A 14,587-nucleotide genomic window follows, 5' to 3' on the forward strand; every position below is an offset into this window, starting at 1 on the left:
GTCTGTGTTAAGTGCAAAGGACAACAACATACCAGTCAAGAACTGTCCTTTTTATAAAGATGAAGTAGCTATTCAGGACATGAAAACTTTACAGGCCAGCTAATCTGAAACCAAATAAAATTGTAAACAGCTGTAAACCTAGAGCAGCAACATATATGCTCCAGCAGTAGCCACTGTTTCTACAGCAAGTAATAATGCAGCTCAATTCCTCAGTAACCTTGTGTCAACTTTAGCTACCATGATAGGAACAATCATTGACAGAAAAATGAAATCTCTCCCTCAGAAGTTATTCCCCCCCCCACACAACATACATGTTCAATAAAAATAAAAGCACACCTGAGCAGACTAAAAACCAAAATAAAATTGAGGTTCAGGTTTAGGTACATAATCCATCAAAAAAAAAAGGTAACTGTTTCAGAACCTCTTAAAGAGCCTTGAAGCCAATTTTTCTTCAGATGGTCTCACTTCCCGAACCACAGAGACCACCTAAAACAACATACGGGGTGACTGTTAACCCCTGTCGTGAGTGTCTCCCCTATTCCCACATCTGAATCAGCATCTATTCAAAGCTTTGATGTTTGACAACTCTCGTCTGCTGCTTCCATCATCTCAGACTTAGAGGCTGGAAGTTATACGGGTGATGACAACTTTAAAAAATGAGGCAGATTGATGGGTGGAGAAGAAAAATAAAGGGTTGGCCAGAAGGTAAATTCAGAAATTAACTCTCTAATATAGATGAGTTGATTTAGCAATGGAACATAATGGATATTTGTCAAACATCCTTAAGCTCCAATGCTTGTTACATGATGTGGACCCTACTTGTAAATGTCTGCAAGAAACATATTCCCATCAAGGTGTTAATTTCAATTTAAGAAGCTCCTTATATTTATCAGTGAGATCAACTGCCAAACATGAGTTAAGAGGTGGTGGTGTAGCCATATTAATGTGACTACAGCTACCATTGAAATGGTTGAAATACATATACAACTCAAAACATTCACAATCAGAATGATCCATTACAGATTACTATCTGCAGCATATACTTATCAAGCTCTAATTGGAAAGAGGTTGATATAATACAATCAACTGCCCAGCTTCCTCCCATCCATACTACTAATGGGTGACTTCAATGCACATAATCCTATTTCAGGATCATATGAAACACATCCCTTGGGAAGATGGTTGGAAATGTTTCTTTTAAATTCTTACCTATATTAAATAACGGCTCAAATACTTATTTTTATATGAGAACAGACATCCAGTATAGATTTAACATTTATCAGTTTATAGATTTTGTAATTATTGTTGCATCAATATACATAGGGTTTTAGAACCTCACAGAAGTGACAATGTCCAGTGCAAATTTCAATGGGTGCTCTAATAAAAATATATCCCATCCCCAAAAGATGGTTCTTCAATAAGGCAATTTGGAAAATCTTTACTACTCATACGAAACTACTTGAGATAACTCGAATCATTGAAAATGACGGTGAGACAATAACTGTTACATCTGACTCTGCATCAAGATAGCCAGAACATACTTACATCTAAATTAAACTCTTCCATCTGACAGTCCTATTGGTGTTTTTATTTTTTAAACAATGTGACAAAAGCTAATGATCTTAGAAGTTGATGTCCATACTTTTCAAAAAAAAAAAAAATAATAATAATAGGTAGGCTAATTATAAATTATACACTTTATAGAACCATAGACCATAAACAATCATTGATGATGATTAATAATTTTCATGTTAGCAGTGAACAGGTTAATCTAAACAGTGTCTTCTTCCATTAAATTCAGACTAATCAGGGTTTATGTTTGATCCACCGAGTTGGTCTAGTGGTGAACATGCTTCCCAAATCAGCTGATTAGAAAGTCGAGAGTTCCAGCATTCAAGTCCTAGTAAAAGCAGTTACTTTTATATAGATTTAAATACTAGATTGTGGATACCGGTGTTCTTTGGTGGTTGGATTCCAATTAACCACACATCTCAGGAATGGTCGATTGAGTCTGCACAAGACTACACTTCATTTATACTTATACATATCATCCTCATTCATCCTCTGAAGTAATATCTGAACAGTAATTCCTCGAGGCTTAACAGGAAAAAGAAAGAAGGATTTATGTTTAATTATTTTTGGGTACAACAAAAAGTAGGACTGTGCAAATGTAAAATAATAAATGATTACATTTTACAGTTACTTTAATTTCAAAAGATAACAGGTAACAATAATTTCAACGTTTGGAAACATAAAAAGCAAGTTAAAAATTACATACATAAGAATAATACTTTTATACAAATCATTAAAAAACTAGGTTTAAAATTGACAATTGACTTGAAAATCCCACCTACTGATCAGACTGTGTTTGCGTACATGTTAACATTTTTCTGTAAAGATTTTACTGTCTTTAAATAGGCAATAAGCCCAATTTCCGTTCACCATTTGATTGTCCAATAATTGTAGAAAGTTACGTTAACTTAATACTGAACTAAACTTTCAGATGCTAATCAACATAAGTACTTAACTAGATAATAATCTTTATATCTTTGACAATATTAAAACTAGGTCCTGCAGCATTGAAAAAACACCTCCATTAAATCATTTAGTATACTTAAATCATTTTAACAGCAACTTCTGTAAAATTTAATACTCATCCATATATAGCAGGTTTAAACTTAAACTAGACAAATAACAGTAAAGTTAATGATATACCCTTAGATAACAACATATACAAATTATAAAATATATAAGTAGCAATAATGTAAAAGTAAAAAGTAAATAAATATATATACATAAAGCCTACAGTGCTTAAAGTTTTGTTTATAAGTCATAATTAAATTTTTTTTTATGTATAGAAGAATCTTAATAAAATTTTCATAAATCTCGTTAATAAAACAAAACCATATATAAGCAGTATAATATTAAATCAGTTATTAAAAAAAAAAAAAAAAAAACTTAATGAAAAATACGAATTTTATATTTTGTAATTATTACAAAAAATAACACAGGTAATATTATATTCAAACTATATTATTTACAGAAATATGATTTCTGTAAATAATTTAACCTGAAAATAGCTTTACTATTCTAAATTAATAAAGTTTATTACATTTTGAAATGAAACTTTCAATAAAGGTTTTTAATACAATATTAATATCAAAAAAATAAAATCATTAATATATAAATAATTAATAATAAAGAGATAAAATTGGTTTGTTACTAGCTAATTACAACTCAAATTTATTCGTTATTATTTAAAGTTGTTAAAGTATGAAAGCACAGTCAAACCTATTTTTTTTGTACAAAGTTATTTCCCTGATTTATTTAAAATTTTGAACAGATTTTATAAAATTATTATGAGTAAAAACTACAATAAAAAGGAATGTCATAAAATAATGTAATAAAAAACAACTGATACGTTTGTCTGGCCTTACCTCCTGAACTTTTTAAGGTTACATAATATGCTGTATAAATAACACTAATGTGGGTTGAAAAATCAAAATAAAATTGTATATAAAAAACTCATTTAAGTTAAGTGTAATCACACTTAGATCATTATATCAGTTGCTGGAAAGTTAATCATCAATGAAATAAGAATCTTTATCTTGTAATTTTGTGTATAAAAAAAATGAACTGGATGGATTCTGACTCAAAATAAATGTTTAAATCTACTAACATTAGACACATATAGATTGTGAAAAAACAATTTTAATTAAAACATATATATCACTGTACACTGGTGTTTACTTTTTGGCTTATAAAACAAATTAAACATTTTTAACATATATAACAATCACTCATGTTATTTCACTTAATGTGTTGCACCAAATTTGTCACAATGACTATTAAACATAAATATATTTATATGATGTATATTTTTTGGCTCAAATGAGACCACTGCAATAGTAGTACAGCATGTATTCTTAATGTAATAAATAATATTATAGATTATTCTCCAAGATTTATTCTGAATTAGAATAAAACAGATTAAATTGTCAGCATGAACAAAATATATAAAAAAAAGAAAGTAATATGTAACTGAAATTAATTTAATATTCCAATGCAGGAAGATCTGTCTTCAAACTGTCCTTATAATTACTCAAGTCACAGAAAAAGCCATTTGAGTTAGTAGATATAATCTCTTCCTTGAGAAATGATTCTGCAGATATTCTGAGCACATCAGGTGGTTAGAGAATCAGTAAATGACAAACTATATTTTTACCATTTTGTAAAGAGGAAGAATGGAAGAAGAAACTAAAAAACCTTTATGGTGGCTCTGAGAAAATGACACAAACACCTTACCTACAATGAAATAAGCGAGATGCCCTAAGAGTTCCTTGATGATTGATTAATCTTAATAAAAGTTTTTGCACCCCTGGTTGTTATTAGACCTGCCTTGTCTTATTTTTCATTGTAATTATTTTCATGGGCTGTTTGAAGGAAAAAGTATGTTGTTGCAGTATCAAAAAAAATGATACTGCAACCTAGGATTTGTGAACCCTTACATCATAGGTCCTGATGGATCTATAGAATAAAATCACCAAAGCCATGAATTATGAATCCAAAAATATACTGAGAAGAATACCAATAAATGTATTATTAGATGAAACAGGAATAACTTTTCTGGAAACAAAGAATACTCTGAAATCTTCTGTAAAGGTAAACTAACGTTAACTATTAATCTAAATACACTTATGTTATATAAAAATTGTTAATTTAAGTAATTTAATATAATAAATTATGAGTTATGGGATTTTAAATTGCTGCTATAAAAAGAAAAAGAAAAAAACGGTTACATTTTTCTAACAGATATAAATATTTTCCATTTATTATTTGATAAGAGTTTGCATTTCAACTTATATCATGATATTAATTGAATTAATTTTTTGTTAAATGCATACATAGCTTCTAAAAACGTTGACCTTTTTAGAGAAAACTAATAATTCAAATTACAATAATATAATTAGTAACAGTAATATATATAAGTCCTATCAAAATAAAAAAATAATTAAATTCCCATTTACAAGTTAAATATTCACAAATAATAAAATACTCATAATATTTCAATGTGTATGTACTAATTGTACATACAGTAGTGTGTAAATTAATCTGAACACAGGAAATTTTTTGTTTATTTCTATGTTGTGGCTACACTGCTATTAAAATTTTGAAAGAAAGGGTTGTGACACAACTTAAAAACAAATCCCATACAGAATGGATTGTTCCAACAAGATTTGGCACCAAGCCATATTGCCAAAAAAGTGGAAAACGTTTTTGAAGAACAAAACATTAAAGTGCTTCCAGACTTCAACCCAATTGAAAATCTTTGGGCAATAGTCAAAAAATGAATTTTATCACAAAAATTGACCGCATTAAGCAATATCAGTATGATTTAATGATGAAGAAATCAAAAAAAAATGTGTAGTACAATAATTTAATAGATGGCACAAATCATGTACGTGAAGCGATTAAGAATAAATAACGACATATTAATTTACTAGATATTCAGAAATTGTACAGGTATATAATTTTTTTCTTTCTAAATAAAGTAACTTTTTATTAAATGACATCTGTGTCTGGATTAATTTGCATGCTATTGTATTTTATTTTTTAACTAAAATAATAAGGAGCAACTTAAGGAAAGAAAAAAATAAAATAAAAATAAGTAGTATAAGATTTAATTATTTTTAAATAATATTATTGAAATACATGTGACAAAAGATTATAATACAGTTTTGTGTAACAAAAATATAAATGTGACAATAATTTAGTTGATTCAAAAAATCATTATTTATAATACATTTCCCATAATATTGTAATTCTGTAGTAGCATGTAAAGTAAAAATTATGAATTTAACAGATTTTTATTAAAACTTATTTTTTATTCAAAGCATCTAAAATCCTAAGTATATATATAAATAAGTTAATTATGTCAAGATATAATTCAATTGTAGCTAAAACATATTCCTCAGGAGATGTTCTCATCATTATATTCTGCAAAATTAAAAAAGAAACACAATAAATAAATTAATATATGAAGTGAATAGAGTATATAATTTTGTTGAAGATATTTTTTAAATAAATTCCAGTGATTTTTATCATAATATCAGTGATGTGCTATGATAATCATAATGATTATGATATAATACGTTATGATAATCATAAAGTTATAACTAAGATAACATATTTAGATTACAATTTCAATCCTTTAGTGGAAAAGAGATGCTCATGACATTATTGGAAAAAATATTTTTACCAGCTATGATGAGTTCACTGATCAAATGTTTAGTATGAAAGAAATCAATAAAACAAAAATAAAAATTTATAAAATTAAACCAAGAAGAAAGTAAAAATCAAAATCAATTAGAACACTGAATACTACTGAATGACTAGAAATATTTTTACAACTGTTAATTAAGTCATTAATTCACGTTTTAATCAAGTGTTTCATGACTTAAAATAAACAGGTATTTTTATATGTACCCTACATAGCCACAAATTTCTGTTTAATAGTTACACATGAGAAACACATGAGAAATCTTATTTCTGCCTTTCTCCAAAAGATTATATCACAACTAAATATAAAATTTTGCATAATATTATACAAATGAATGAATTTACCTAAGCAGTATAATTTCAGTACAATATTCCTACTTTAATGTTACATAAAATATATTTTTGAAGATTCTTCCATCATAATGGATGTTCTTGCAATATTAAATTTTTAAAAATTCCATGCGTCAGTAGAATAAAAAATTAAAATTAAAAAAAAAAAAATGCTGTTACTTCAAACGTTTATGTATAATTAAATTCAATTAAGAGCATTTATTGTAAACAGAATAGCCAGCATAGTGTGATAATTATACCTTTTCTGCTAATTTCAACATAATACCCCTATATTCTACTGAATTTAATCTTTTTAAGATCCATATTATTCCTCTGTACTGTTAAATTAGATTTAAATTCTATTAAATAAACCAACTAAAACAGAATATTGAGATATGTCATATCTTATAATTTTCATGAAAGTACTTTCACAGGATCTTGCATCCTCAGTCATGACTGAAATAGTTCTGTTATTGCAAAAGAAAAATTGTGTATTAATTTTTACATGAGTGCTGCCTCAAACACGTCAAAGTCACTGCCTCCAGTCTCCCTCAAACACTGTCTGATAGTTTATCAAACTGAAATTTTGTTTGAATATATACAGAGTGATTCCAAATTGCATGACAATCTCTCAGGAAATGATTCTGTAGCCAAAAATAAGAAAAAAGTTCTTATAAAACATAGGTCAGAAAATGGTATAAAAAATTGTATAGAAATGGTCCCAGACCTCTATCTCAATTATACTTTAAGAAAAAGAAGGTAAAACACAAAAAAAAATTACACTTTTTATACACTTAATTTTGGAATAATATAACTTTGTTAATTTATCAATAAAGAAATACAAATTTCTAATTAACCTTGTAGAAAATTTAATTCTGAAAAAACTGATAAGAAAACTATACTTTACGTATAATTTTTCACTCATTTGTGCCTTATTATGTATTGATTTAAAGTAATTATTTTGTAATTGCGTTTTGATAGTTGTTTTTTATAAATATAATTAATTAAAGTAGTAACATATCAATTTTCAACCACTACATTATTTCAATCATAACTGAAGGTGCAGGCCCCAAAACAGTAATGAAAAATTAAGCAAGATATTTTTCTCATCTCAATATTCTATACAAGGTGGTTTATTTAATAGAATTAAAATATAATACCCCTAGTTTTGTCTGCCTGTGAATCCATTCATTAATGTTTGATGTAAAGAAATCAGTAATAGTACATAGTTTATTAAATATTGATTAATAGCTACTTTTGTAATTAAGAAACTTTTTCTTACTTAATATTACAAAAACTGTTTTCAATGTCAACTAATAACTACCAATTATTAATAATCACAATGATAATAAACTAAAAACAAAGATAAAATATATAGAGTGCAATTTCAGCAATTAAGCATTTGTAACTGTAACTAACCAACATAAAGAAAAAAAAACATCATTATGCAGGTAGAAGGAGATGCTTATGACATATATTGGCAAGATATATTATCAGCCATGATGATTTTATTGATCAGAAACATTTAGTATAAAGGAAATGAATAAAAGAAAAAGAAAAATTGATAAAATTAAACCAGAAGAAAGTAAAATTATTGGGAAGATGAACGATGTTTATTTAGCCATATAGATAAAAATGAAGGTAGGCTGCGTTTCATTTTCTTAAATACTTTCACGTGAGTAGAATAATGAAAAAATTAATAACTTTTTTCCTATTTCGTCATGATATAATCTTGTAGAAAAAGGCAAACATTTCATTCATTCATTTCAAAGGAAAACTGGAAATAAAAATTTTTAAAACTATTATAACAGAAATTTGTGGCTATGTAGGACACATAAAAATACCAGTTTAATTTAAAACAATCAGAAAACACTTGATCATAACAACAAATAAATGACTGTTAAATAACTGTAAAGGATTCAGCAAAGGATCTATAAAAAAAAACCATTCACCATAGGGAGGGGGAGGGAGTTCCTGCTTATCAAAAATACTAGCAGTGAATATGTTAATATGGACCCACCAACTGACCTGACCCAAATGTATTCCCATTCACAAGTCCCAATAATCATGTTTACAAAGCAATTTTTTAACAAATTTTATTTTACTGATTTGAGGCCAGCCATTATTAATTTTCCATATTTTACACTAATCTCATGATATTGTGACCTCAAAACATGAAATTAAAAAAAAAAAATCACTCTGAAGCATTTAGGTTGTAATTATTCTAAAACAATGCATCTGGTTTAATTATCAAAATCCTGAGCATTAATAAAAAATAATAACATGATAAAAAATATATTATGAAAATATTTGAAATATTGTGGTGTAACATAATAATGTTATCATTAAAATACACACCTTGAAAGTGATATATTATTACAACAGACAATTGGGAAAAATGTCTAATGACATTGATCAGAAACTAGTTCAAGGTAAGCTTGGTTAGAGATGATTTATCCCCAAATGCGTAATATACTCCCAAAAATAAAACATAGAAAAATTTCCACCCAAGTGAAATAAAGTTTACCAAAAAAAGGAAGAAATAAATAAAAAAGAAATGAATCAGGTTTGAAAAAAATGCATTTGTTGAGTAAAAAAATGCAGAAATAATATTTTTTTAAATTTTTCATCTAGTTTTGCTGATTAACAGAAATAAATATTTTTTATTTTTTTATTTTTGAAATGAATATGTTATCTCAAAAATTATAACATAAAATAAAATTATCAGATTACTATAAAAGGATAATTGTTGTGCTGTTGTCACATTATGGTACTGGTATTACATCACATTGTACTATGTGCAGTTCAATGCAAATATCAGCATACTAGGTTATTACCAGTTTCTTAAATTAACAAGATCAATGGATTAGGATTGAACTATACGAATTAAGTAAACAAAAAAAAAAAGAACTGATGAATAATCACATCTGATCTAAGGACTAGTAGCAACAATATGGACTCTTTTTCATTATATACTGACCAAGCTAAAGAGAATATGATTAATTAGAGGACAGAATTGTTCAGTTAAGATGAGAAGAAGTAAAAAAATTAGGAAGACATGCCAAAGATAATCAGTAGGTAGCAAAAAAGGCTACAAAAAAAGAAGAATCATCTAGTTTAAGGTAATTTAAGCCATAGACTAAAATATAAGAGAATATAAAAACTTCAATTAAAAAATTTAAATAAATAACTATTTTCAAATATAGCCAACTATTACATAAAGCAACAAATTAACATGATAAAATGATCTGCTAGTTCATAATATTAGCTGAAATTAAAATTATTATACATACCAGAAAGAACTCTAGCAGTATACTGTATTCTAGAATACTAGTATTGCCAAAATATTAATTGTTAATATTACCCACTATGCCAATATTACAAGTGAGAAAACTAAGACCAAGAATGTTCCTTAAAACTAAAATAAACTAAATCATGCAACTACTTATACGTACAAATTTTTTGGACTGAAATATTACCTGAGTATCATAAACAATGAAAAATGAAAAAACAATGGCTCCACCAATTGATATCACAGTCTCAAGAACATAACTTGTGAAGAGAATGTTTATGAATCCTCCAACAATCAGGCAACAGAGTGAAACAAATAATCTGAAAGTAAAAAAATGTAATAATTAACCGATAAAAGAACTTTGTAATCAACTTCTATGACAATTGTCCTGTGATGTTGCAAGACAGCTTACAGATTAAAAATAAGGTTACTCTAACTGGAAATGAATGCCATTATTATTCGATTAATAGCACTTTTGGGTTGTTGTGGTAAGTCTGCATAAGATAACCAAATCTTTCTCTTTTTCTGTTTAGCTTCCAGAACCACCATAACATGTTACTTCAGAGGATGAATGAGGATGATATGTATGAATGTAAATTAAGCATAGTCTTTTACAAACTCAGGTCGATCATTCCTGAGATAACCATAATCTAATATGCCTAAATATCAACTCAAGGTTATAACCTGTGCGAGGAAGATAAATTTCAGATTAAAGCATTAAATGTACATCATAAAAGTCAATTCTTAAACATAAAAAGATCAGTGTAATTATCCTAAGATCAATATTTTTATAATGAGTGTGGCACCAAGTTTTAACAAATATTAATGGTGCTCAATCACACAAGGAATGAAGACGACAAGAGTAGTTTGAGCTCTTCCAGTATGTATAAGGGCTATTCTGAAATAAACTTCTGGTCTTTGGTATTATGTAAAGGAGTGGAGGCAGCAATTTTATCTTTGCACAGTTGAATAGCCTAGTTCAGTGCAGGTAAAATAATGTTATTGGAAATATCACTAGCTTGTTTGTTCCAGTAAAACTCTGTACTGAAATAGCGGCTGTCATAGAAAATCCCACCATCTGTGAAGTGTGTGCCATCATCCGTTTCCTTCACACAAAAACACTTGTCAGCTGCTGAAATTCATTGTGAACTTTGTGCAATATATGGAGGGAACATCATGAGGGACATGCTGTAAGACAATGGTGGCATATTTTTCAGTGAGGTTGAACAAACATTCATGACAATGAAATAAGTGGTCTACTCTCAATTGTCACAGATGAACTTGTTGCAAGTCCCGATGTGACAATTTGAGAAAATCATCGATTCACGATAACAGAATTATCCTAATTTTTTCATCAGATATTGCGAACAGTGCTGAATTGATTGTCATCTACCTAAGTTTTGCTTATTTTCAATACCCATTAAACATGAAAGCACTGTTAAAAATGTGAAATATGAAAATAAAACATAAAATCTAATAAGACAACAACAAAATTAAAACAAAATAAAAATGTAAAGTAGAAATTTAAAAATAAAATTAAAACTCAAACTAAAATCAAAGACAAAATAAAAAACTTAAACTAAAATATTAAATACAAAAATATACAACTACAGTACAAAAAAGAAAATTTCAAGAACTATCACTATTAAAAAGTATGTAAAACACTAATACTTTGGAGAAATAAAAATATCCATCCAAAGCTTCTTTATTATTGCCCTGATGTGAGAAAAATTCCTGGGCAAATTTAAATTTATGATGCAAGGCCACATAATGTATGTAATCCACAAGAATGTGGTGCACAGTCCAGCAGCACTTGCATCATACACATACCGGTGCATTTTCTACTGACATCAGGTACCCGTGAGTAGCTCTCATATGTCCTATTCACAATCAGCAGAGGATCACTTCCTCTCAACAAATTTTTTCTGTGGGAGGAATCCCATGGCAACAACTATCTTTGATATAGCAAAGTTTGTTGTCGACTGTGGCAATACAATCACTTTGCCACCTTGCGCAAAGTGCATGTTTGACATGGTTAATAAAGTTGGATGTAGTAGCACAGTTAGTATTACTAGATTGCTCCAATGCAAAGGGCTAAGTCTCAAACCCGTCAGAGTGAACGGTTATCAGGTCACAACAATGCAATGCATCAAATAACTAGGGATTTGGTTCCAACAATCAGGAAATTTTAACAAACACCTTGAGATGGTCACATGTAAGGCAGAGAAAACCATAAACTCTTTAGGACGCTTAATGGGAAACACATGGGGGGTTAAAGCCCATGAAAAGAAGACTGATCCTCACAGCAGTGACCTCCATCATATTGTATGCCACTCCGGCTTGGTTTTTGGCTTTTAACATTAAGAACAAAATTAGACTAAACTCCCTACAACAAAGAATGAATTTGAAAATTTTATCATCATACAGAACTGTTTCTACAGCCACTGCAAGGGTACTGGTGGGGGTTGAGCTAAACTTAATTGCAGATCCAGCCCAGGAGAGCAGAGGAAAAAAAATAACATGGGTAGTGAAGGATGAAAATAACATGGGTAGTGAAGGATGGTTGAATACATGCATCTTTAGTAGCGAAATCTGTACGTTCATTACCTAGAATCCCCACATGACTAGGGATCCAGCAGAAACTCACTTGTGTGTTGCGATTGTTGAACTCAATGATAGCATTATAGATTTCGGTGACAATCAGATGCCTAGAATAAAAATTTTTTAAGGCTTGGAGAGCACTACACGAGTTGCTATAAATAAGGATGACAGTACTTAGGGTTAATGATATTCAAAGTCTTATTTATAGCATAGAGTTCAACAATGAAGACACTCATAATACCAGGTAGACCAAACATATAGGTTCGGCCATTAACAATAAATGTGCATCCAACAATATCATTCTGTTTTGATATATCTGTATATACCACTGGGTCCGGATTTGTCTTGGAGAATAAGGTGAAACATTTGCTGAAAGTTTACCCATACTTTAACCCACATGTCTGGAATAATGGAAGTGACAACTACTTCAATTCAGTGCCTCAAATCAGGTAGATCAATGGGTAGCAAAGATACATACACAAGATCTTTCATAAAATCCTAAAGGAAAAAATCACATAGGGTCAGATCAGATGACCTTGGAAGCCACTGCAAACAACCACTTTCATTGGTTCCTTGCCAACTAATCCACCAGTTGAGGAAAATGTCATTCAACCAATCCCACACAGTTATGCAGTGAGAAATACACCATCTTGTTGCCCAATAAAATTAACTTTCTATGGCACATATATTATTAAACTGTAACAGATTCACATTTAGAAAACTGCAAAATACAGAAGGCTTTCTGTTCAGGAAGCACCATTTCTGCTAGTGACATATTAAGCAGAAAGTTAGGGAATCAATCTACGGACATGCACACAATTAAAACTGTCCTTTTTGCTGTTTGATTATAGCCTTAAATCAAAACTGTACACCTCATCCAAAAGATGTAACAAACTAAAACCTGGTATTTCTTTTTTGAAGACTGGTGTAAACAATTGTTTATTCAATTACCAAATGAATCTCATACTGAATATTCTGTAAAAATAAAGCCAGTTTAACTATTTCTATATATGTTAAATTATTTATGAACTACTCTAAACATAAATCAAAATACATTAGTTTAAAAAAACGCTTACATTGTCCCCAAATTAGAAAAATCTTTCTTCGTTTGAAATGTAAATGCCATTAAACCTCCAACAACAACTAAGGTCAGAAGAAGAGCTTGCAAGACAACAAATGTCTGGAAAAATGTAACTATTACACCAACAGAGTATGCTTGTACGATTGTCTGAAAAGAATTTAATGGATAAAAATTAGAAAAAAAGAATTAAAAGAACAATATTTTAACAATTTAATAGAAAAAACAAAACTACCTGAAGTAAAACACAATCAAAATCTGAATTAAATGCACATGACATAAATGTGTAAATCAACAGGACACATTCATCCTTTGACAAAGTGCAATACCAACATCACAATCAACCTTTGCAAATCATCTAATAAATATAAAGTACATACAAAAATATAAACAAACAACCAAAATTTTATATATAACAGATAAATGTCACAATTTCAACAATATCAGTTAACAATATACTAAATTAAAATAAAAAACAAACCAACATTAAATCAACAAACATAATTCAAATCACATGTACTACTCAACACATGGAACCAAACAAGAAGAGGCACCATTACCAATAACCCTATGACAATAACAATACCTTTATAACTACTAGCACTGGTATAAAGAGCCAAGCTACATTAAACAGCCACGTAACAGCTTCAAAAAAAATTTGTTGAAACATAGTTCACTTATTTCAAAATCAAATTATGTTTATATCTTTGAATATTATTTTATACTGACTAATGAATCGTAAATAAGCGTAAAATAAGTAACAATGCTGCTAAAAAATGATAAAATTTATCCGATTACTGCTTCTTTTTTCTTTTCTTTTTTCAAAAATTAAAAAAGTTACTTAGACTGAAATAATTCAAAGCCCTTTATAATTGTTTTTAATTTCTTATATTTATATTTTTTATAAATGGATTATTGTGGGTGTCCCCAGCCATTCCAATAATAGTTATAAGCCAATAAAAAAAAATCAACTCTTTCAATTTCTTTCAATCTCAAAATAAGAAATT

General features: G+C 28.7%; 1 protein-coding gene across 3 annotated transcripts in view; it reads right to left on the reverse strand.

The window, feature by feature from the left end:
- Window positions 1-2,171: 2,171 nt before the first annotated feature.
- LOC142320533 (protein lifeguard 4-like) overlaps window positions 2,172-14,587 on the reverse strand; it is a 48,075-nt gene continuing 35,659 nt past the window's right edge. For all 3 annotated transcript variants that reach the window (XM_075358432.1, XM_075358441.1, XM_075358448.1), the window contains exons 5-7: window positions 13,579-13,730; window positions 10,089-10,221; window positions 2,172-5,997 (exon numbers count right to left, since the gene is read on the reverse strand). In XM_075358432.1, coding sequence (XP_075214547.1) covers window positions 5,878-5,997; window positions 10,089-10,221; window positions 13,579-13,730 — 405 coding nt within the window. In that variant the 3' untranslated portion in view covers window positions 2,172-5,877. The remainder of the gene's footprint in view (window positions 5,998-10,088; window positions 10,222-13,578; window positions 13,731-14,587) is intronic.

This window comes from Lycorma delicatula, chromosome 1 (genome assembly GCF_047948215.1).
Source record: "Lycorma delicatula isolate Av1 chromosome 1, ASM4794821v1, whole genome shotgun sequence".
NCBI lineage: Eukaryota > Metazoa > Arthropoda > Insecta > Hemiptera > Fulgoridae > Lycorma > Lycorma delicatula.